The 24042-nt window shown below is 40.3% G+C and overlaps 1 protein-coding gene across 1 annotated transcript; it reads left to right on the plus strand.

The window, feature by feature from the left end:
• Positions 1–797: 797 nt before the first annotated feature.
• LOC108697536 (pre-mRNA-processing factor 19) lies at positions 798–20850 on the plus strand. Its single transcript, XM_018227666.2, has 16 exons — positions 798–1009; positions 1387–1536; positions 1894–1970; positions 2962–3103; positions 3656–3729; positions 3804–3866; positions 3966–4007; positions 4129–4203; positions 5468–5543; positions 5658–5767; positions 6112–6267; positions 6397–6466; positions 7413–7498; positions 8038–8208; positions 18981–19086; positions 19723–20850. The coding sequence occupies exons 1-16, from the start codon at positions 991–993 to the stop codon at positions 19818–19820; spliced, it is 1515 nt and encodes a 504-aa protein (XP_018083155.1). The 5' UTR covers positions 798–990; the 3' UTR covers positions 19821–20850.
• The last annotated feature ends 3192 nt before the right edge of the window (positions 20851–24042 follow it).

Genomic DNA, 24042 nt, shown 5'->3' on the forward strand with positions numbered 1-24042 from the left:
CTCCAAATTGTGCCTACTTGTTAGCCACCCACCACTAGGGTTGCCACCCGGCCTGTAAAAATTAAGCTTGATCCCAATGTTATTGATGCAGAAAAATATAGGAAGGCCGGTATTTTTTTGAACAAAAGTTGCCAACCCTACCCACCACATAGACTGTTAGCGCCATGGGGCAACTACTTCATTTCAACTGTGTCTCTTACCACGTATAACTTAAGCTCTGTGTGTGTGTGTGTGTGTGTGTGTGTGTGTGTGTGTGTGTGTATATATATATATACTACATATATATATTTTTTTTATTTTTTTGCTTAAGTACTTTGTGTATATTTACTTTGTGAATATTTACTCTGTATTTATCATGTGGCATCCTCCGTGTGTACTCCCTTGTACTTTTATGCATTGTAAGGTGCTGCAGCTCCTCAATAATGCTTTATAAAGTTTTATACATACACAGTCCTCAGAGCACGTTTGCAAATCAAACTTGAATTCTGAAATTCTGTTTTACGCTGCAGGCTAAACAGCTTATCAGGTACCCTGCAGCAGCATGTCCCATAGTCAGCTTACCCTCAGGTTGTTGAATCTCACACGCACTTTAAGATAAAGTAAATAATAAATTAATGTAAATCGCAGCAAACGTGCATGTATGCGATTTAGATAACGAAGGCAACAAATGAATGAACTGAGGCGTATGGTCATTATTAAATAGCTATCAAATATTCCAACGCTGTCATGCATGGCAGCTATTCACTTCCGGTTAAACTACACCGAGGCTTGATGTATTTCATTGCTTTACGGAAACATCCAACGTTGAACGGAAGTAGAAGTGAAGGTAGCCGGAAGTAGTTTGCCGACGCTTGTTACACGCTGTCTCCAAGTTTACCTTGTAGAACGGAGATAGCCCGCCAAAGGGACTGCCCAATCAAAGGATCCCACAGTGAACATCGCTCGCAGAGATCGCGACGCAATTGTATTGTAGAAAGAGAGTATTGAACGATGTCTTTGACTTGTTATAGTGAGTGCAACGGAAAATCTCATTAGAATACCATACATAATATGCTTGTGTACAATTGTTGATCATCGTTTTTCTACAAATGTGTGGACGCAGCGCCTTCGTTTAATAACTTGTATATGTCTTGTAAATTGGGATTTAAAACAAATTATCATTTATTACTAGAATAGGTGTATTCCTAAATTTCTTTTTATGTGTGGTATTTCTCATGTAAAGTTGCTACAACCTTACAACATTTTAGGTCGTGATATTATTCGACCGTACATGTGTATTTGAAACCAATTTTTGCATTGCAATATTTTAGAAAATCATGTCATATTTATATTATGTTTATATTAAAACTGTCATTTTTTTTATCCCCCCACCCCCTTTGCTTTTAGTCAGTAATGAGGTCACAGACCGTCCCTGCATTTCCCCGGTGTCGGGTCATATTTTTGATCGACGCCTTATTGAAAAGTATTTGGCTGAGAATGGGACCGATCCAGTAACGAATCAGCCCTTAAGTGAGGACCAGTTGATTGACATCAAAGGTCAGTAGAGCCCTGAAAATGTCTAGTGCTTCTTTTCCTATGTATTCAGTGACATGGCCACCACCCACCCCAAAATAATTTTTCTCGAATGTACTTGAAAGGTCAGTATTCTTTATTTAAGCACACTGCTGAGTAATGTGAATTGTAGCAATAGATGGCACATTGTTTCCAAAACATCATTGATATTTTAATTATATGTCCCCCAAACTTGAGTGAACTGTTACACTAAACAGAAAATATAACCCCATATTTTAAGGGTTAATCACAGCAGAGAATGGACTGATATGTATTTTTTATGTTTTTACTTGTACATTTTTGAGCAGTTTATTGAAGGGTCTCAAATTACGTTTCCTACAGTAGCCCATCCAATTCGTCCCAAACCACCTTCTGCAACCAGTATTCCAGCAATCCTAAAGTCATTACAAGATGAGTGGGTAAGTATCTGGATCCTTCTCTTTGGACTTTCTCCCCTTGCAAGATGTAATTTAATAGTCAAAAGATCATCAGTGTCAGAAAGATTGATGTACATGATTTGAAACCATGAAATGGTAAGGTTACGATGTTGAATTGTAACCTGGGGTTAATGCATTGTCTATAAAGACAGAGTTTGTGCTACTGCCACATTAAAGAAAATGTAAATAGTACCACTCAAAAAGTAATTACCAAGTCAAAAATACAAAATTGTTTTTAAGTTAGTAACGGAGGATTCACTCACAGTTCACCTCAGTCCCAAGGTGCAAAGTCCAAAACACTTTATCCAAAAAGAATATGAGGACCTCCAATAATAAAGAAAAAAATATATATAAAAAGTAGAAAAATTTATGAAGACATAATACCTAACGCGTTTCGTGCCTATTGGGGCACTTACTCGTAGGCTCATGCCTTATGAGTAAGTGCCCCAATAGGCACGAAACGCGTTAGGTCTTGTGTCTTCATAAATTTTTCTACTTTTTATATATTTTGTTTCTTTATTATTGGAGGTCCTCACATTCTTTTTGGATACAGTGTTAATGCATTGTCCAAAACTGCTAGTTTACCCCTTTAAAGAATCCGTATTCCTAAATAATTAGGGCTTATGTTTTTTTATTAAAATTTACTGTTACACTGCACTTGTCAAAATTGTGTTTTTGTTCAAATAAGCTGCTATGTGTACATGGTGGTTACTATTTAAGTTGAATAGGGCACTTGTATTAAATAGCAGATAAAATTGTATTCTTCAGAATTTATTTAATTATTCCACTAAAGGATAAAAAGGTCAGATGCTATTTTTGACTTTCTAGAGGGCTAATGAAAACACTGCATAAACACTGTATTAATACCAGGTTTTTATCCTTTACGTCTTTAACTCTGTACAAGGTAAATAATTGTTTCTGCTGGATATGTTATACTGAATTTCATTTATGCAAAAGAATTTCTTAATTTCAGGATGCAGTAATGCTCCACAGCTTTACATTGCGTCAACAACTACAGACCACTCGCCAGGAGCTATCTCATGCACTCTACCAGCATGATGCTGCTTGTCGTGTCATTGCTCGTCTTACAAAGGAAGTGACAGCTGCCCGTGAAGGTATAAAGTACATAAGAGTGTTAGTGTAAAGGGAGTATTAAAGTAAGATGTCTTTAGAGGAAAACTATTTTGTTTGGCCCAGGGTGGAATTAATAACTCTATTATCCCGTGTTGTTGCTTTGATTAAGATAGTCAGATTTGTATTTTACTACATGGACATTACATCTAGAGTATGGCAGTTTAGAGTTTAAGCCTTATTCTTAACATACACCTGTCTTACATTAATAACATTTATAACAATTTTACCAGTTAACATTACATTACTCTTGGTACACATAGTGGTCTGTCACATAAAAAAAAAATATGTCTTTAAAGTCCTCTTTACGGATATTTTTCATCTTTCGCTTTCCACTTGCCCCAGGGGTGCTTAGTAATAAGCCAGCATCTCTGCAGGGCAGGAAAAAAGTCCTCAGCCTCTGCAAAATTAATAAAAATATACATTTTATTTGAGGCCTTAACCTTTAGACCTTATATTTGACAATAACAAATGTTTCTTGAATGCCTCTTTATAGCTAGTAATATAATTTAAATATTTTGCAATCCTCTTTTCAGCTCTTGCTACGTTGAAGCCTCAGGCTGGAATATCTGTGCCTCAAGCCATCCCTATGCCACAGACTGGAGCCGCTGTGAGTAATCTATTTTACAATTCACTGCATGTGTGTTTAGCAATGGTTAATGAATTGTATAATTCGTCTGGCAGGGCTCTGCAGAAGCCATGGAACTTGGTGAATTGGTTGGAATGTCAGCAGAAATTATTCAAAAGGTAAATATTTCATTGCTGAGGTACAGTAGTTTAATAGTGTTTTTGAGTTGTTTCTCTAAAGCTCCAATACAGATGTGATAATATACTTTTTTCTTACAGCTTCAAGACAAAGCAACTGTGCTTACTACAGAACGTAAGAAGGTAAGAAGAATTTCTGACTCTAGTTTTTGTTGCATTTTATTTCTTTATCTATCTAATGTTATCTAATGTTGGTTTATTCACTGTACTCTCTTTATGTAATGTCTCTTCCTCCTCTGTTTAGCGTGGTAAAACTGTCCCAGAAGATCTGGTTAAGCCTGAAGAACTCAGCAAATATCACCAGGTTTCCTCTCATATGGTAAGTGTGTTCTTAGTACTTCGTTCCATGGAGAAGCCTGATCGCCATTTAAAACACCTTAGGTCTTGCATAAAATTAAATGCAGTGATATTGGTATTATCAGGCCAGGACAGTGTTTACTTTTAATTAGTGTAGACGTCCACCTCAACACTACCTATGTCGGGGGGGTTTAAAACCAAAAGTAATTGCTCTCGCTCAAGAAATTGACAACGTTTCTCTTGCTAAAACCTCTCATCACTTTATATATAAATAATTGATGACTTTGATCAATGCAGTCAAGCTGGAGGCCCCTGTCAAATACTTGTAAAAATGGCACTTCATGGGATGTCTGGGATAGCATTATGCATGGTAATATAATTACAGTAGAACCCCCATTTTAGGTTCTTCAGAGGAGCAGGAAAATGTAAAATAAAGCAACTGAAGCTTCCTTGTGTAGTAGTGCAGCATTAACATTACACAATGGGACAGCATTTGCAAGACAACTTGGATATACTGACACATTTTTTATATCTATTATAACATTATCCTTGAATGAATGCTATTTTATAATTTTGCCATAAAAGTATTTGCACTCCCATGTTCCTCTATGAGGGGGCTGCCATATTTGTGCAGTAGTGGTCAGCTAGCATTAGAAACTAACTAACTGAAAGACTGAGATGGGACAATAATTATTTGCAAAAACAAACCTCTCAGCAAAAAACAATCAGCATGACTTATAGGTAACTTTTAATGTACATATTTTAAAAATAAAATGTTTAGTGTCTGTCACTTTAAAGTCAAATGCACAATTTTTAACACTAAGTGATTTGTGGATGTCCATAGAAGGTGCAAACTAATCGGAATTCACAGTTTACAGAAGGACAGAAAACAAAATATGCATGTATTTAGTATTTTAAACGGCTTAATTTCACAAACATAACTTGTTTTGGATTGAATTATAAACTGATTGGATTTCAAGAAAAAAAAGTAAAATGCCAGAAAACTCCTAATGCAGCAATGTAATACCAAGGATTGTTAAACTGTTCGCTTCGGCATGTTTAAGTGTTATTAACTATGATTGAACCGTTTCACATTTTAGGCAAACCATCCTTGAGATATAGTTGTCATCACAAATTTGTTTTTGGTCACATTAAAATTGGTCTGGAAGCCATTTATATCATCTAGACCTATTTCGATAATAATTTTAACATGAGGCCACATACAAACTCATTTGTGTAAAAAAATAAATAAACCTGTCACTCATTACTACTGTGCATCTGTTTAGGGGCTACACAGTGCAAGTGTCCCTGGTATTTTGGCACTGGATTTGTGTCCAACTGACACAAACAAAACTCTTACTGGTAAGGATTTCAACCACTTTTCTGCTTTTCATTTGTATCTTTTAATTGTAACAAAACATAGAGATCAATGTTTAAAATTTTTCCCATTTATTTATTTGTTTGTTTGTCTTGTAGGTGGGGCAGACAAGAGTGTTGTTGTGTTTGATGCCCTGTCACAACAGATCCTTGCTACACTTAAAGGTCATACAAAGAAAGTTACCAGTGTTGTTTTCCACCCCTCTCAGGTATGATATAGTCCACATGAGAAAACACTGATAAAGAGGTGGTTCCCCTGGATCTTACAGACACTGCAATTATTGCAGTTACAATAAACACCAAGAAATTGTATACATTTATACAAAACTGGATTGAATGACTGTTTACCAGCCATTACTGAAAAAAAAGTTTTATATATTCATTTAAAGCCACTGTTATTCCAACTTTTTTCCCCTAACAAATTTTTATTTGTTTCCTTCCCATTTGCTGTGTTGAGTTACTTGTGTCAGTTATTGACTGGGAAGTTTTGCCTTATGTCTGTTTAATATGTCTTTGTCCATCTGTTTATACCTCAGTTCTTTTTATTTTTTAGGAGCTAGTGTTTTCTTCTTCTCCGGACTCCACAATACGTGTCTGGTCTGTTCCTGATTCATCCTGTGCTCAAGTGTTACGAGCTCATGAAGGGGCAGTGACTGGTCTGAGTTTACATGCGACTGGAGATTACTTACTCAGCTGTTCTGATGATCAGGTATTTAGAAAATTACTTATTTCTAAACAATGCCTAAAGTTATTTCAAAAGATAGGAAAAGTTCTGAATTGTAAAAAAATGGATATAAGCAGTGATGTCTCTTTAACGTACAGTAACTTTCTTTTTTAGTACTGGGCATTCTCTGATATACATGTGGGCCGTGTACTCACCAAAGTGACAGATGAATCTTCTGGGTGTGGTAAGCAAGCATTTCTTGTGTGGTCTAACTAGTTGAATTGCAGTTATTCTCATGATGCTTCTAGTTACTTACATATGGTGACAGATTAAAAGAAGTGCAGTATATAGAGATCAATACACCTTCACATAATGCAATCCCTGGTTTACAGAAGACCTCCCCTAATCCTACTTCACACATATGCACAATTTTCAGACAATAGGTGCAGTATAGCGTCTCGTCAATCTGGGCTCAAGAATAGGTTATACTTTTTGCCAGTTGTTTTAATTAAGACATTTATGGTATTTATTTTTTGCTATTTACAGATATACTTAAAGTAGCAACCACTAGCCAACTTCCTGGTTCTATCAAGTCTCTGATTAAAGATTTTCATACATCGAAGCTATGATATACAGTATCTAGTAGTCTAAAAGTATTGGAAGAAGCATCTGGAACATTTTTACCAGTTCACAAATAAGCTCTCTGAATAATACACTGCATTTATCCTAAAGCATAACAAAGGCTGCAGCTTAGGGAAGAGACAGGGTTTGTTTATACAGAATTGATTCTCTCTTTAAACAAATTACCCTGCGAGATGTGGGAGAAACCAAACTATATTACAACTATATCTATTATATTATTATTATTTTTTTTAATTAACGAAGAGTAAACAGAATACATTTTCATACAAGTCATATTTATTCTAATCATTTTGAACAAAAGTTGTATATTGCACTATAAGGATAAGTTAAGGCAAATTAATTTGGGGGACCAAAATGTTAGGCATATTCAGTAAATAAACTTTCATACACAATTGAATGCACTGGGCATTCTTGACTATTGACACCCACAGTGGATAAGCCTTTCCTTGTCCTTTAAATTGCCCTGCCAGACTTTTATCACAGGAAAGTGTGCATGCACATATTTCTGCCCCCTTCCCTTAAATTCTAACCACAGTTTGTTTCTGCAGCTCTCACTTGTGCCCAGTTTCACCCTGATGGTCTCATTTTTGGCACTGGAACAATGGACTCCCAAATTAAGATCTGGGATCTTAAGGTGACTCTAAATTTATATCCTGACATTAAGGGGGTGATTTATAATGTTCGAATTTGAATTTTGCCCACAATTCGAACTTACAAATTTGAATTATATTTTCAAAAACTCAAATGTTTGGTATTTATTAAGCACAAAAAACTCAAATGTAAAGCTTTGGCATCTAAAAGTTTAGGTGTTCATGTAGAAGTCGATGAGAGTTCAAGCTACTTTTTTTTAGTTTAGTTTTTTTTTTTTTAAGCTTACGGTATAAACTCACAAAATCTGAGGGTTTTTTTTGAGCTTGCAAACTCACAAATTCAAATGTTTCTAGTTTTTTCATGATTGTATTCATTTGAGATTTTTATATTCGGATTTTATAATAGACGTTTGATTTTTTTTAAATTGTGAGTTTATTTTAAGCAGAAAAAACTCTAAAACCTCACAAATTTGAGGTTTGATAAATAAGCCCATAATTTTCTTAGAACATTTTCTTTTTCATTTGTCACTTGTGCTTAAAAACCTGAGTTTGAACTTTCACATTTATCTACTCTTACTTCTAGGAACGCTCAAATGTGGCTAATTTCCCTGGACACTCAGGTCCTGTATCATGCATAGCTTTCTCTGAGAATGGTTATTATCTGGCTACAGCTGCTGATGACTCCAGTGTCAAACTGTGGGATCTGCGAAAACTGAAGAACTTCAAAACACTGCAACTTGAAGAAGGATATCAGGTAGAGTGGCAAAAGAGAAGACATTATGAGTTACAAATATTTATCAACAGGAACGGTGCCATGTGGATCTTGCCTTAAGACAATAGAAGTGAATATATTTTTTGGGTGTCAACACCATCATACTTAAATAATAGTAGCTGTAATTAATATTAGTACGTTGTCATCTGTGACGTTTTGCTTCTTACTTTCTAGTAAAGGTACAGTTTACGTATAAAAAAGAAAAAGCACTTGCAAGTCATTATCCAGGATATGCAATCCTTTATTTCTCTTGCCTAGATTGGGGGACACAGGCACCATGGGGATGAAGATCCTGTTGCTTGGAGAAAGGACACTAAAAGGTTAAAGTGGCTCCTCCTCCTCCTGCTCTGGGCTTCATCCCCGCCTACCTCCTCAATCCTCAGTTTTCTTTAGTGTCCTCAGAAGGAGGATGGACACTTCGTGGCTGGGAGCAATGGTACAGATTTATTCAGTATCATGCCACTACTAGGGGTCAGTGTTTCTCTTCCAGAACCCCTCCAGCCAAGGACTTCTGATCTGAAGATGCTCTATAGCCTTCCCGCTCTACGGAGGCTGCAGGCTGGGGAGCTCCCCCCCCACACTACCCTGGGCACTGGTTCCCGCTCTCCGGAGGCTGCACCAGTAGCCACGACGGAGGGTATATCTTTTATTGAGCATTCCTGGCTGGCACAAGGAGGTAAGTCAATTCCCTCCTCCCTCCCCCCATTACATGCTGCCTGTCAGCTCTGCAGAAAGGCATTTAGTTTCACTTTCACTGCTATTCTCTCACAGAGATTTCCCTAGGCATTTAGTTTCACTTTCACTGCTATTCTCTCACACAGATTTTCCTAGGCATTTAGTTTCACTTTCACTGCTATTCTCTGACAAAGATTTCCCTAGGCCAGGGATGTCCAAAAGGTAGATGGGATCTACCAGTAGACCTTTAGCTGGTCATCAGTAGATATAAAGACACTGTCAACACACAGTTTGTCTAAATCACCCTCCTGTTTCATGCTTTTTATTTGATATTTATGTTAAGGTTACAATATACATTTTCTCATGAATCAATATTAAGTAATATTTTCCATGGAACAGAATTCTAACAATGCTTTTATATATGTAGATCATAATGGGACAACAGCACTAAAAGTAGTCCCTGCATTGGTAACTCAGTGCCATTCCCAGCGAGCTTTCGCGCCACCATCTGGCGCTGCCTCTATTTCATTGTGCACGAGTCGCTGCACACGCGCCTCACGGGCGCCATCTTACTAAGGTACTATACCAAAGCCCGGGAAACCTCTCTGGTGGCCATTTTGGATCCGCATCTCTCTCTCCAGTACTGAGCGTTTCCAGCCTCACTGTCTCTCACAGAGAAGAACAAGGCACCATTCCTTCCTACCTTGGTGAATAGGTAGTTACGCTTCCCTTACTCTTTCTCTAGGGGATTAACACTTCCCTCTCTCTATGGGACCTACTGTGGGGTTTTTCACTACTTCCCTCTGTCTCCACAGATCGCACTCTAAGGGAGAAGTGGTTCACTCCTGGACTCTCCTAATATTCCCCAATATCTTACTTACTGGGTTGCACTACATAGTATAGCCATGCAGGCAGGGCAGATGACCAGTCCCTTCCCAAGCAGGCAACTGCATGTACCACCAATGCAATTTAGTATTTGGCATGGGCTACTTGCAGACCTAAATTTGCTAGTGTTTTGGCTGAGCCAATATGTGAAGCCTGTAAGACTGCAGCAGTCACTGCACAATTACAATCCCACACAGCCCTACCAGCCAGCTCTGCGACAGCTACGGCTAATCAAACGAGCTTGGATTCTGAATTGGTGTGCGCTCTATCTCTAGCGGGTCTACAAAACCTAGCCAGAGTTCCAGAGACTCTAGATAAGGTCCTACAACATCTATCTACAGAGCCTCACAGACCGGTCACTCAGCAGTCGGCCACAAAGCGACCTCCCCTTTCCCCACCTGTTTTGCCTGATGAACAGGAAGAGGCATTGGGAAGAGGGACAGATCCTATCCGCAGATGAATAGGATCAGGATACCCCTAGATCACAATGAGAGGTCGAGAGCCTGATTCAGGCACACCCCACCTTTAGCAGAGCGAACCAATAACATTTTCAAGAGGCAAAAGAAGTCTTCTTGTGTCTTTCCAGCCTATGAACAGCTGGGTGACATTGTTAAAGCACAATGGAAAACGCCTGACCATAGAGTCCAATTTTCCATCGCTTTACTCAAACTTATCCTTTTACTTTACAGACCTTGGTCTTCACCCCCAGCAGTGGACCCACCGGTCTCTAAATTGTCAAAGACCACCACCATTCCAGTAGTCGATGCAGCTTCCTTTAACGATCCTATCGACAAACGTCTTGAGGGTTTCTGCAAGTCGATTTTTACAGCAGCAGGCAGAACTCTACGACCTATTATTGCCACCCCATGGGTATCCAGGTCAATGGAAGTTTGGGTGGAACAGGTGGCCCAACTCATGGCTCAGAAGACCCCTCCACATACCTCTAGCTCCGATAGCGGACACAAATACATAAATTTGCATAGCAGTCCTGGACGCGGCTAAGCTCGTCACAAGGGCTTCGGCATAATCCATTGCAGCCAGACGTTTCCTTTGGCTAAAAAACTGGTCAACAGATCTTACCTTGAAGTGGTCTCTGCTTGGTCTCCCATTCTCGGAAAAAAAAAAAAAAAACTTTTTGGTGCTGAACAGAGAAGGAAAATTCTCAAGCTACAGAGCCAGAGGTCCCAACATGAAAAGCAACAAGCTCCGACCCGCCCCAGATTCCAGTCAAGGCAGAGCACTTCTTGGTCAGGAAGCAGAGCAGCACCTAAGCCCGCACGGGACAAACAGCCTCCGCATGAGGAGGTGCCCACCCCTGAAAGCTAAACCCTTTGGCGGACGCTTAAGTCACTTTCGGGAGGTGTGACGGCATAGAGTACTGGAACCCTGGGTCCTACAGATCATTTCTATCTCATAGAATTCGCTCAGCTACCTCCGAGGTGATTTTCCATCTCAAGGCTCCCTACCACAGAACCCAGGCACTCAGCTTTCCATGGGGTTCCACACGCCCTGACTGCCTCCGCGGGAGTAATGGCGGTCCCTCAAGGGTAAAAGGGGCTTCGGTTTCTACTTAAACCTGTTTATAGTACCCAAAAAGGATGGATCTTTTCACCTGGTGCTAGACCTAAAGGCACTAAACGACCATGTAAAGAAGCACCACTTCAAGATGGAATCCATCCAGTCAGTCCTAATGTCCCTGGACATAGAGGATTTCAGGGCGGTGATCGACATCAAAGATGCATACCTGCATGTCCCCATACATCCCAACCACCACTGGGTCCTTCACTTTTCAGTGGCAGGAGAACATTGGCAATCCCTGGCACTCCCCTTCAGACTATCCTCCGCGCAAAGGCTATTCACAAAGGTCATGGCTGCGGCTCTAGAGGACCTGCGACTGCAGGGAGTGAGTGTCATACCATACCTGGACGACCAACTTGTAAAGGCCAGTTCCATGGCACTGGCCACAACTCATCTCCAGACACTAATGCTGTTAGGTTGGCAGATAAACTTCCAAAAATCTCGATTCATACCTTCCCAGAGTACAGAATATTTAGGGCTTGATTCTTCATTGGGAAGAGCCTTCCTTCCCCAATCCAAGATCACCTCCATGCATGGGCTCCTGTCATCTCTGCAGAAAATGGATCAGGTACCTTTAAGGTTGCCATGAGAGTGCTAGGGACTATAGTGTCATCCTGCGATTCCATATGCGCAGCTCCACACCAGAGCCATGCAGAGCCTTACTCCAACACCAGAGGAGGAACTGAGCGAACCTAAACTGCAGGATTCCCCTATCAGATCTAGTTTGAACCTCTATCAGTTGGTGGCTTTGACCAACAACACTTCTGTCAGGAAAACCCTTCCCCAATCACCAGTGGACAGTCATCACAACAGTTGCCAGTCTACAAGGTTGGGGAGAAGTATTGGGAGACCTAACCGTACAGGGACGTTGGTCACAGAAAGAACTACTCCCCATCAACATCCTGGAATTAAGAGCAATCTACCTGTCATTGCTCCAATGGTCAGGCAGACTTCAAGACCTACCTGTAAGAATACAGTCGGGCAATGTGACAGCGTTGGCTTACATCAACCACCAAGGAGGCACAAGGAGTCAAGCTGCCCTACCAGCTATCTCCGCAGTATCCCTGGAGTGGACAACTGGATAGCAGATTTTCTCAGCCGAGAGACCTTAGATCAGGGAGAGTGGAGCCTACACCCAGAGGTTTTTTCAACTGATTCTGGCAAGGCGGGGCACTCCGGAAGTAGACTTAATGGCATCCAGGTACAAAAACAAGCTTACGAGGTTCTTCACAAGAAGCAATGACCCTCTGGCCCTAGCATGGACACACTGGTGGTTCCGTGGCAGTTTCACCTAGCATATGTCTTCCCACCACTGGCACTTCTGCCAAGGGTAATCAAGAAGGGTAGAAACAGTTGTAGTGGCACCCTACTGGCCACACCACACTTGGTTCGAAGAGCTCATAAGTTCATCAGTGGACGCACCATTCCACCTTCCAGACAGAATGGATCTGTTATCTCAGGGACTGATCCTCCACCTGAGTTCACCATGGTTGGATTTAACGGCATGACACTTGCAGCCATAATCCTAGCCAGATCAGGAGTTCCAAAAAAGGCCATACCGACCTTACTAAGGGCCAGAAAGCCCGTCTTCGCACGCATGTACCACAGGGTATGGAGGACATTCATATCCTGGTGTAAATCTAAAGCCAAAGACCCACAGTCCTGGGACGAAAGTAGCCTATTGTTATTCCTTCAGGAGGGTTTAGAAATAAGGGCTGGCACTCAGCTCACTGAATGTTCAGGTATCAGCCTTATCTATCCTTTTTCAGCAGCAGCAGCTTGCAATGCTGCCCAACATCAAGACCTTCCTACAGGGAGCATTGAGGATGATACCTCCATACCGTCATACAATCCCTCCCTGGGATCTCAATATGGTACCTTCTGTATTGCAGGAGCAACCGTTCGAGCCATTGGCTCAATTCCATTAACTCTGCTGACTCTTCAGGTAGTTTTCTATTAGCCATCACTTTGGCTAGACTAGTTTCAAAACTAGCAGCTCTATCTTGTCGTCCACCATTTTTGATTTTTTACAAGGACAAGGCGGTGTTGAGACCTACCTTGGATTTCTTCCTAAGGAGTTCCATCTTAACCAGGACCTGCTGGTTCCTTCATTTTGTCCTGAACAAAAGACAAATTTGGAACAGTTACATACGTAGATGTGGTTCGTTCTCTCAGAACATACACCAGGGCTACCAAGAGTAGAAGGAAGCTAGACAACCTCTTTGTCTTACCAGAAGGACCACGGAAAAGCCTTAAGGCATCTAAGGCCACCAATGCAAGATGGATTAGGTCAACAATCTTGAAGGCCTATGAGGTACGAGGTAAGGCCACACCCTTCCGGGTTCAGCTCATTCTACTTCTTCACTCAGCACTTCTTGGGTGGTTCCTCTCCAGGCTTCAGCAGAACAGGTCTGTAGGGCTGCAGTGTGGTCATCCACACACACCTTTTCCAAATTCTACAAGGTGCATACATTCGTCTCAGCCAAACGAGCTTCGGCAGGAAAGTGTTGCAGGTGGTTATTCCCTGAACACTAGGGGTAAAAAGTCCCGCCCTCATGGGTAGCTTTGGGACGTCCCCATGGTGCCTGTGTCCCCCAATCTAGGCAAGAGAAAAATAGATTTTTGTACTTACCGTTAAATCCTTTTCTCTTGTCCTACATTGGGGGACACAGGCCTTCCCTCCCTGTATTAGTTCATGTTAATATTGATCAGGTAATATCTTATATAATTTTTGTTGTTCAAATACCAACAATTTCAAACAGCAGGTGGTTCATACCGTGCTTAGCTTGCATTGGGGAGGAGCTCCTTCACATGGGCAATTGGTAGGGCTCGTCATCTCTTCTTCGGTCAGAAAACTGAGGATTGAGGAGGTAGGCGGGGATGAAGCCCAGAGCAGGAGGAGGAGGAGCCACTTTAACCTTTTAGTGTCCTTTCTCCAAGCAACAGGATCTTCATCCCCATGGTGCCTGTGTCCCCCAATGTAGGACAAGAGAAAAGGATTTAACGGTAAGTACAAAAATCTATTTTTTTTTCCATTTGCTTTGACTGATAATAAATGAACATTAAATGCGCTAAAGTGGCTCGAAAAGAGCAACTACCTAAAAAGTAGATGTCGTGACAGAAATAGGCACGCCTAACCAGCTTTCATCAGAGTTAGCTATTCAGTCATCCAAAGCTGCATAAACCAATAAATATATATTTTGTATATGTTAATTAACTACTGCTCAAGTTTTTAAGGAGTGAGCTGGCAACCTATTTCTTTAATGTATGGTAGTTTAGTAGGTAGCACCTCCCATTGATAATGATTTGAAACAAAAATAGTGGTGTGCAAGGTCATTAATAGTTAAATATAGAGAAGAAAAGAGAAAAGTATGACCCATAGATTTGCACCATCCCACACTGGTTGACTGGATTCCCAAAGTAACAAATTAATGTAATAAAATATAACTTTTATTAAATATATCCTAAAATTGTAATGAGACAAAATAAAGGTAAAGTGTATATTAAAATCAAGGTTAGGTAGGGAAGCTGAAGTAGACTCAAGGTCATCAGCTAATAGACGGTATTTACTTGTCAGAACAGTGCGGTTTACGTTCAAAAGTACGGTGAGTTACCCACGACTTCACTCACAGTCTTGGGGTACTGGTGACCCACCATGTATATATGGATCGGGTGGAAGTAGGGTTAAGTGGTACTATATGTATAACCCAGAACTGGTCCGTGAATAAGCTCCAATTCTACAGACCCCACTATATTTGGGCAGTTTGAAGTCCCTTATCCTTTAATAGCCTTAATAGACTTTGTATGTTTCTAAGCTAAGAGAGACCGAATCCGCCAAGTTGCGAGATCCGTCTGCTCTGTTTAGCTAGACAGAAAATAATTATACTTGGTGTGCGGACCGTCCAGTACATGTAGAGAAACAAACGCCCGCTTACTCCATTACAAATAGCCGTCAGCGCCGGCAAGGAGAGGAGGCTTCTCTAATCAGATTCAACTGTCGGCTTCAACCCGCACCACCCTTCCATTAATGAGACCAAACCGCCGGCTGGAGAGTAACAAAGCCACGGAGCAGCGCGGCTTGTGTCAGTATACCAATATTGCCCACATCACCCTTCCACCCTTCCGTTTTTAAGCCCGCAGTTACTCAAGACACCGTCCCTGCCTAGCAGTTTTAAAATTCTAAGAGCGCCTGACGCGCGTTTCGCTTGCTAATCCGCAAGCTTTATCAAAGGCAATTTTTTGGCGCTGAAAAGGTGCAGGTTTAAATAGGGAGAGAGATGTCACTCAAAATTTAAATTAGCCAATCCTGACACAGTGGGTGGGGCTGTATGTTATACATTGTATCTGCCCCATATCCTTGCAAGGCAAAATAGTAAGTGTCATTGGCAATAGACAGATTAATAACAAAAGTATCAGAGTGTAAAGTCTTAAGGTAAATTTAGTAACATGTGTAGGAAAGATACTGAATATATATATGTTGCAAAAAGCAGCATAATGTGGGGAAAATCCCCTTGTTGCAATCAGTTTATAGTTAGGTTTTAAATAAATGTGGAGATGTAGGTGTGGAAAGTGTCATAAACATAGTATGATTAAATAAAAATATTCATGGTGATACTTTCATTGAGACCTTGCGGGCTCAGGGTATTTAGTAGGAAAATTAATTCACTCTCCTTGGAGAGGAGAGATGTCTCCAAATCTCCTCCTCGAATCCCCAGGTTAATATTAAATAAACCTACCACCTGTAATCCCTTACTTATGCTATTATGATTCTCCATGAAATGTCTGCTTACTGGTGGAAGCTTCTTATTGGCTTTGACCCAATCTAAGGCATTATCAATACTTGCCACATGCTCAAGGATTCTCCTCTTAAAAGCTCGATTGGTCTTGCCAACATACATTTTATTGCATGGGCAGATTAACAGATAAATCACATTTATCGTGTTACAAGAAAAGTGATGTACAACCTTAAATGGTCTGCCAAATCTATCCAACACCTTGGTTGTGTTCTGCATGTATTTACATGCTTTACATTTTCCACATGGGAATGTACCTGTTCTCACAGGTTTTATCTTATGTTTTGAAAAATGGCTTCTCACCAGACGGTCCCGTAAATTTGGTGCTCTATGGCTACACAGTTGTGGACGGGAGTCTATTGATGTAGCTAAGATGGGATCTGTGTGTAGGATATGCCAGTGTTTTGTCAAAATGGAATTTATCTCTGGCCATTGCCTACAAAAGGTGCTAATGAATCTGGTTGGTTGTTCAGTTTGATTAGCAGAATTTCTGGTCTTATTTAATAAGTCAGTTCTCTGTGTATTGACAGCCCTAGAATATGCTTTTCGGATAATAGAGTTAGAGTAGCCTCTTGATCTGAGTCTCTCAGTGAGTTCCCTCGCTCGCAGTTTAAAAGTAGCCATGTCCGAACAGTTCCGTCTTAATCTTAGAAATTCGCCAACTGGAATTCCCCTTTTAGTCGACATTGGATGATGGCTCTGAAAATGTAATATGGAATTAGTAGCAGTGGATTTACGATATAGATGCTGCTTTTTGCAACATATATATATATTCAGTAACTTTCCTACACATGTTACTAAATTTACCTTAAGACTTTACACTCTGATACTTTTGTTATTAATCTGTCTATTGCCAATGACACTATTTTGCCTTGCAAGGATATGGGGCAGATACAATGTATAACATACAGCCCCACCCACTGTGTCAGGATTGGCTAATTTAAATTTTGAGTGACATCTCTCTCCCTATTTAAACCTGCACCTTTTCAGCGCCAAAAAATTGCCTTTGATAAAGCTTGCGGATTAGCAAGCGAAACGCGCGTCAGGCGCTCTTAGAATTTTAAAACTGCTAGGCAGGGACGGTGTCTTGAGTAACTGCGGGCTTAAAAACGGAAGGGTGGAAGGGCGGAAGGGTGATGTGGGCAATATTGGTATACTGACACAAGCTGCGCTGCTCCGTGGCTTTGTTACTCTCCAGCCGGCGGTTTGGTCTCATTAATGGAAGGGTGGTGCGGGTTGAACCCGACAGTTGAATCTGATTAGAGAAGCCTCCTCTCCTTGCCGGCGCTGACGGCTATTTGTAATGGAGTAAGCGGGCGTTTGTTTCTCTACATGTACTGGACGGTCCGCACACCAAGTATAATTATTTTCTGTCTAGCTAAACAGAGCAGACGGATCTCGCAACTTGGCGGATTCGGTCTCTCTTAGCTTAGAAACATACAAAGTCTATTAAGGCTATTAAAGAATAAGGGACTTCAAACTGCCCAAATATAGTGGGGTCTGTAGAATTGGAGCTTATTCACGGACCAGTTCTGGGTTATACATATAGTACCACTTAACCCTACTTCCACCCGATCCATATATACATGGTGGGTCACCAGTACCCCAAGACTGTGAGTGAAGTCGTGGGTAACTCACCGTACTTTTGAACGTAAACCGCACTGTTCTGACAAGTAAATACCGTCTATTAGCTGATGACCTTGAGTCTACTTCAGCTTCCCTACCTAACCTTGATTTTAATATACACTTTACCTTTATTTTGTCTCATTACAATTTTAGGATATATTTAATAAAAGTTATATTTTATTACATTAATTTGTTACTTTGGGAATCCAGTCAACCAGTGTGGGATGGTGCAAATCTATGGGTCATACTTTTCTCTTTTCTTCTCTATTTCTTTAATGGACTGAGTTTTTTCTGTTACTGCTAAATTATTCTTACTACAACAATAGTAAACTGTATTCTTTAAAGCCTACCTTCTATAGCACTAAACTGTAGCTGAAGAATCTTTGAAAACCTATTTTTATATTGCTAATAAGCATGTCACATGGGTTACAATTTACAGTACATGCTTTTTTTAACAATAGTTGTTTTAAACAGGCAGTGAGTATATGTGAGGCACATGTACAGAAATTGTTGAGTGCTCTTAGCAGTGTCTACATTGGCAACTTCACTACTTATCAGAAACACATATTTATATGCTGCATGACTGATTATTTAGCTGTCTAATAAGTAGTGAAGTATCCAATATAGACACTGGTAAGAGCACTCAACAATTTCTGTACCTGTGCCTATAAATTTGGCCTGGTATCCCACTGAAAAGCAGTTAACCCTTGTGTTATGAGATTGAATGCATAAGCACTATATAGCAAACGCAAATCCTCTTTGGTACATACCTCAACCTGAGCTCTAGGAATTAGTCTCAAATAGAAGACCTTTAGGCCAGGAGCACATTGTACCCTTTCTACATTGGGGTGTGCTGACAGGCAATGACATCCAGTGCATTTGCAGATTGAAGAGAGCAGATTGAATGTTTTGTCCGGCAGACAAGAGAAAAACAGTGTACCTAGAACTTATACTAGACACAGATAAGGCTTCCTATTGTTTTAATGTTTATTGATGTAATTTAACCTTTAACACTAAATTACAGACGTTTAATTTCCAAAACAGCAATAAAACCAGTGCCTTGATCCCCCCTTATACACACTTAGAAATTCTTGTGGATAATGAACATAACTATAGTAAAGCAAGGCCAGTCAGCCTTTCTTCTTTGTAAAATGTTTTACATTTCCTCTTACATTTAAATTTTTTTTTTTTTTTAAGGTGTGCTCTCTGGTGTTTGATCAGAGTGGTACATATTTGGCAGTTGGTGGGACAGATATTCAGGTTTACATCTGCAAGCAGTGGGCTGAAGTTCTGCACTTCACAGGTCAGTCTCCTTACGTCTTCCAACAATGCTCTGGTCTGATCTTCAAATAGAAAATTATCCACGGCTCACAGGCTGCTGCAAGCAAGGAACCCCTTGCACGTTTATTGCGGAAGTGAGCAACGTGAATGGCTTGACAAAGGGGCGTGACCCCGAAACGTTGCTCACTTCCGCAATAAACGTGCAAGGGGTTCCTTGCTTGCAGCAGCCTGTGTGCAGTGGATAATTTTCTATTTGAATGAATTGTGAGGTGGCCGAACCTCTACCATTGAGCACCAGACATCGCATTATACATTGGCTGTGCGAGAGCCAGCTATTGTTCTACACTGGTCTGATCTTCATCATATATATTATATATATAATTCCCTCTGTTGTGATTTCTCTCTACTGCTTCTTTTCTTACCCTTAGCTAGAATGAAACTACCTTCATACTTCAACCATCACCCCCAGTCTCCTTTTTATCTTGGCTCCTCTCTGGTTTGGTTCAATATGTTTTTGGTGGCTTGCTGAACCACTGCACTGAACCATCTGACAGCGAGCCCTTGATCAGTCTTCGCTATATATCCTTGCTGCTGCTATACATTTTCTGTTTATTTCAACCGTTACAACAATTCATTTCTTTTTCTTTTTTTTTTTTAGATCACAGCGCTCTTACAACTGGCCTTGCATTTGGTCAGAATGCCAAGTTCTTGGCCTCCACAGGAATGGATCGGAGTCTGCGTTTTTACAGTCTTTAAATGGATCAGAGTCTACTTTCTGCAGTCTATAATTTGCATATCTGTATAACAAGCTTGCACCATGCTTGTACTGCAGCATTTCTGCAGTGTCAAATATTTTGGTTGTATTATCCTTGTTTTGCAGCTACTCAATACATGCACTTTGTATAACAGCTCAAGCTGTAGCTTTTTACATGAATGCACATACTGCCAGAACAATATACTTCAAATATTGCGTGGCGCTAGAAGTGTGCACTGCAGCTGTGTAGCATGTTGGTAGTCTGATCACTGGGGTTAACAATCTCCCTTCTTTTCTTGCAATAGCCTTAGTGGTTGTCTGCTATATCTGTTGTCTACAGCCTCTTTATTCTTGAGCTCCTACTTACTTTTTTAGTCAAAATATCCTCAGTCTCATGGTTCCTGAATAGTTAAGTGTGATTGTACCAAATATAATAGATCTTCATGTTATTTAAAAGGCACTCAACAATCCTTTGCTTCAAGCCTCATATTTAGAACCGTTGCCTTTCTAAAGAGGAAGTTATCTATAGTATTTTCTTCAGTTTTGCCATCTCCAGCCTGTTTCAGGTTGCTTGGAACAAACTAGATTTTCTATATTTTTATGCATTTTCCTTTATAGTCCAGTCTGTCAGTAAAGTCATGACCTGATAAGGTTCAACCTGACAGTAGAAAGCTGGAAAACTGCAGGATAAATGTATCTGGAGCTACCTCCATTTGTCACAAATCGGGCCCCCAATACTGCCAACGATAAGACGATTCATTAGGGCTTACAGAGAACTGTTGTCCTTGTCTCACAGGATTTTCTGGCCAATTGGCATCTTGGTCTGAAGGGGCTGAAACAGCAGATTAAATCTTCCACATAGGCTGCCTTAAGTCTGGGTGAACACTTTGATTTGTATTTTAAAATTCTACACCACTTTTTTCAATATACATTTTCCTCTTTAAGCTCCCTTTCTATTCTGTTCTTTTAACCTCTGCATTTTGTAATGTTTTTCTTTGTATTTCTAAGTAATAAAATGTGATTTAAAATGGTGATTTGAAAGTACCAGTTAATTATGTAAAATTTATCACACAAATTATCTTTCCACAAAATGTGTACCTTTTTTATTGCTTCATTGTAAGTGTCTGTTCTTTGTTATTATAGCCTGAGTAGTCAAACCTATTTTACATACATAGCACACACATTGTACATCTTAGCACCTACAACTGTACGGGCTTGTATGTATATTTTTATTTGTATAGTGCTGCTTCTCTATGTAGCACTGCACAGCAGAACAATACTGTAAATTAATAGAACAAACATGGGGTCATTACAAGTACAGGTGCAATAAAAATTAAGAGCTACAAACATGTTAAACTTTTAACTCCATTATTAACTTCCATATTTAATAATGTGTTAGAGGGGGCAGACTTGCCAGTATCCATGAGCGAGACATTAATAACCTTAATTCCAAAATCGTGCCTCTTATAGGCCTATATCATGAATCAATGTGGATGCCAAAATTCTAGCCAAAATAATGGCTGGGCGTCTTAACCAACATATCACTAAACTAATATCCCTGGATCAAACAGGCTTTATCCCAGGTCGTACTACAAACATAAATATAAGTATTAGTATTATTAGTATTTACTAACATAGTGACCCACCATGACAAGTCTGGCTAGAGTCCTAGCGTCTCTTTATAATGAAAAAGTGTTTGATTCAATTTAATGGAATGTTTTATGGGCCACCATGACAAAAATGGGGATTGGACCCAATTTCATAAAATGGGCACTATACTATCTCGCTTACTAGAGGTACAAGGCAAGGATGCCCTCTCTCCCCCCTGCTTGTTACACTTGCAATGGAGCTCCTGAAATCCACAGAAGGGGTCAAAAGTTTGAAACTAGGCCTTAAAACAGAAACTGTAACGATGTATGCTGATGATACTATTCTGTTCCTGGAAAATCTTACATCCGCACTAACCGTAACAAACCACCAAACTAGATATCCGGGGCTTAAGATAAATTGCAAATGCAAAAATCTTCCATGCTTTTTATATATAAAAAGTTTTTATTACATCATTAAAAAATAAAAAAAAAACACCTCACATGAAGCCTTTAATATGATGTAATAAAACTTTTTTCTATATAAAATGCATGGATATAGAAAAATTTTAGAATTTGTAGTTTTACCTCTGGTCACTAGAGGTCTCTTACATGCTATAGTATTTACTATATATCTACTGAGTTCTGTGATCCAGCCTCTTGTGGATTGTCAAGATAAATTGGGCTAAATCTGTACTATTTCATACTTTCAAGTAGATAACCCCCCGCAGCCACAACCCCCCCCCCCCCGATAGCAATATCTGCAACTCCCGGTGGAAGCAGGTGGAATAACCTATACTATTACCTGGCCACCAAACTGGTGATCGCTGGTTGGTGGGCAGCCCCCTCCACTCAAAATGCAGCCACTACCTTAGAGGCTCAAATTGCTGGATCCTACGTAGCCCTTAAAAAATATGCTTTACTGGCCATCCTCCCCGGCAGCATAACATTTGGGTTTATTCTCTACAGTACTGTCAGGACACAGAAGGGTTAATAAAGCAGTGCATTTAATATCCACCCCTTCCTGTCCTCCCCAGTCTTTTTTTCTTCTGTTCTGTCCAGGACCAGATAATTTTTCTTTTTTTTTTTTTTTTTTTTTTTTTTTTTTAGAACTCACTCGGCTCTTTTTAGGGCCGGATTCCAGGTGCAGTTTTCATACACCTGATGCCTGCTCCATTGTGATTGCTATATAGCTTTCTCAGGAGCGGGTCCCCTATTGCAGCCGGGGGAAAGATGCCATTCTAAGCAGGCAAGGAGGTGATGTCATCAGTAAGCGCAGCCTTCTCTTGCCAGCAGCCGGCGTCTGCTTTGCCTTATGTGCCTGCAGATCAGTTTGAGCAGGAACGCTCCCAGATGGATCCGGCTGCTGAGAAAAGTGCTGCTCCAAAGGCTACTCGGTGAGTTCTGTTCCTGTTGTCAGTTGTGCTGTAACGAAAAAAGTGTGTTACTAACAGCGTTTTATCGATTGTAGGCTCACTACCCCTGTTGAAGAGACTGCCAGAAAAAGACAGAGGTCACAAGATAAGGATGTTAGATCCTGTAAAAGGCCTGTTCTTCCAAAGGGATACAGACTTTCCACCAGCCCAGAAGCGTTTTGCAATTTACGTGCCTGTTTTTTGGATTTTCCACGTCCCCCAGGACAGGAGATTAGAAGTCAGCACTCACCCTTAGGGTATATTGGATGCAGGTGCAGGTCTGAGGTGGCCGCTTCCACCCGTTCTGTAAACAAATTCGATAGACAGACAGCACCACACGAGATATATTCTTAAAAGGCCTTTATTACAAAAGGGCTTATTTAAGGACAGACAAACAGCAGCGACGTTTCAGGATCACAATCGCCTTTTTTCAAGCTACTGGATACAAATTAGTGAAAGCATTTTATATCTTCTGTCACACTGCCATCTAGTGGCTAATCAAAATATCACTGACACAGCTGCATTCACTTACAATGGTAATAAATATATACATTGTTGCAACTTAAATATAAAACATTGTATCAAACAAGTCCATCTTGATAAGTTATTGGGACCTGTCCACTGATACATCAATCCAACTGCCTGTAACGAAAAATATATAACAAAAGTTGTTTTTCTTTAAAATTACTATGTACAATAAAATATTTTATTGAAACATTTTGTGCAATTCATACTCTCTATTGAGTCCAGAGGGGGTGAGTGTGCCTAATGTACGAATCCACATGGCTTCCCTTTTAAGAAGTTCTTTTTGTCTATCACCCCGTCGGTGAAGTCTAGGAACCCCATCTACCACCTGATATTTTAATTGCTGGACCCCATGTCCTTTCTCCACAAAATGACAAGCAACTGCCTGTTCTATCTTTTTGGTCTTAATAGCGGACTTGTGTTCGCGGATACGATCTTTAACCATGCGGGACGTTTGCCCCACATACTGCAAGCCACACGGCATTTAATCACGTAAATCACAAATGTGGAAGAACAGGTAAAATGTCCCTTAATTTTTATCGGGGTACCTTTGTGCGAGTGATAAATCACTTCACCACGTTGGCAATTGGAGCAACAATTGCATGCTAAACGGGAAAGTACCATTTTTTATGGGTCTAAGTACCTGCTGTGTTTCCTTGAAATCCCCAATATCAGATCTAACTAAACTCAACCCCACT

The sequence above is a fragment of the Xenopus laevis genome, chromosome 7S (assembly GCF_017654675.1).
Source record: "Xenopus laevis strain J_2021 chromosome 7S, Xenopus_laevis_v10.1, whole genome shotgun sequence".
Classification (NCBI taxonomy): Eukaryota; Metazoa; Chordata; class Amphibia; order Anura; family Pipidae; genus Xenopus; species Xenopus laevis.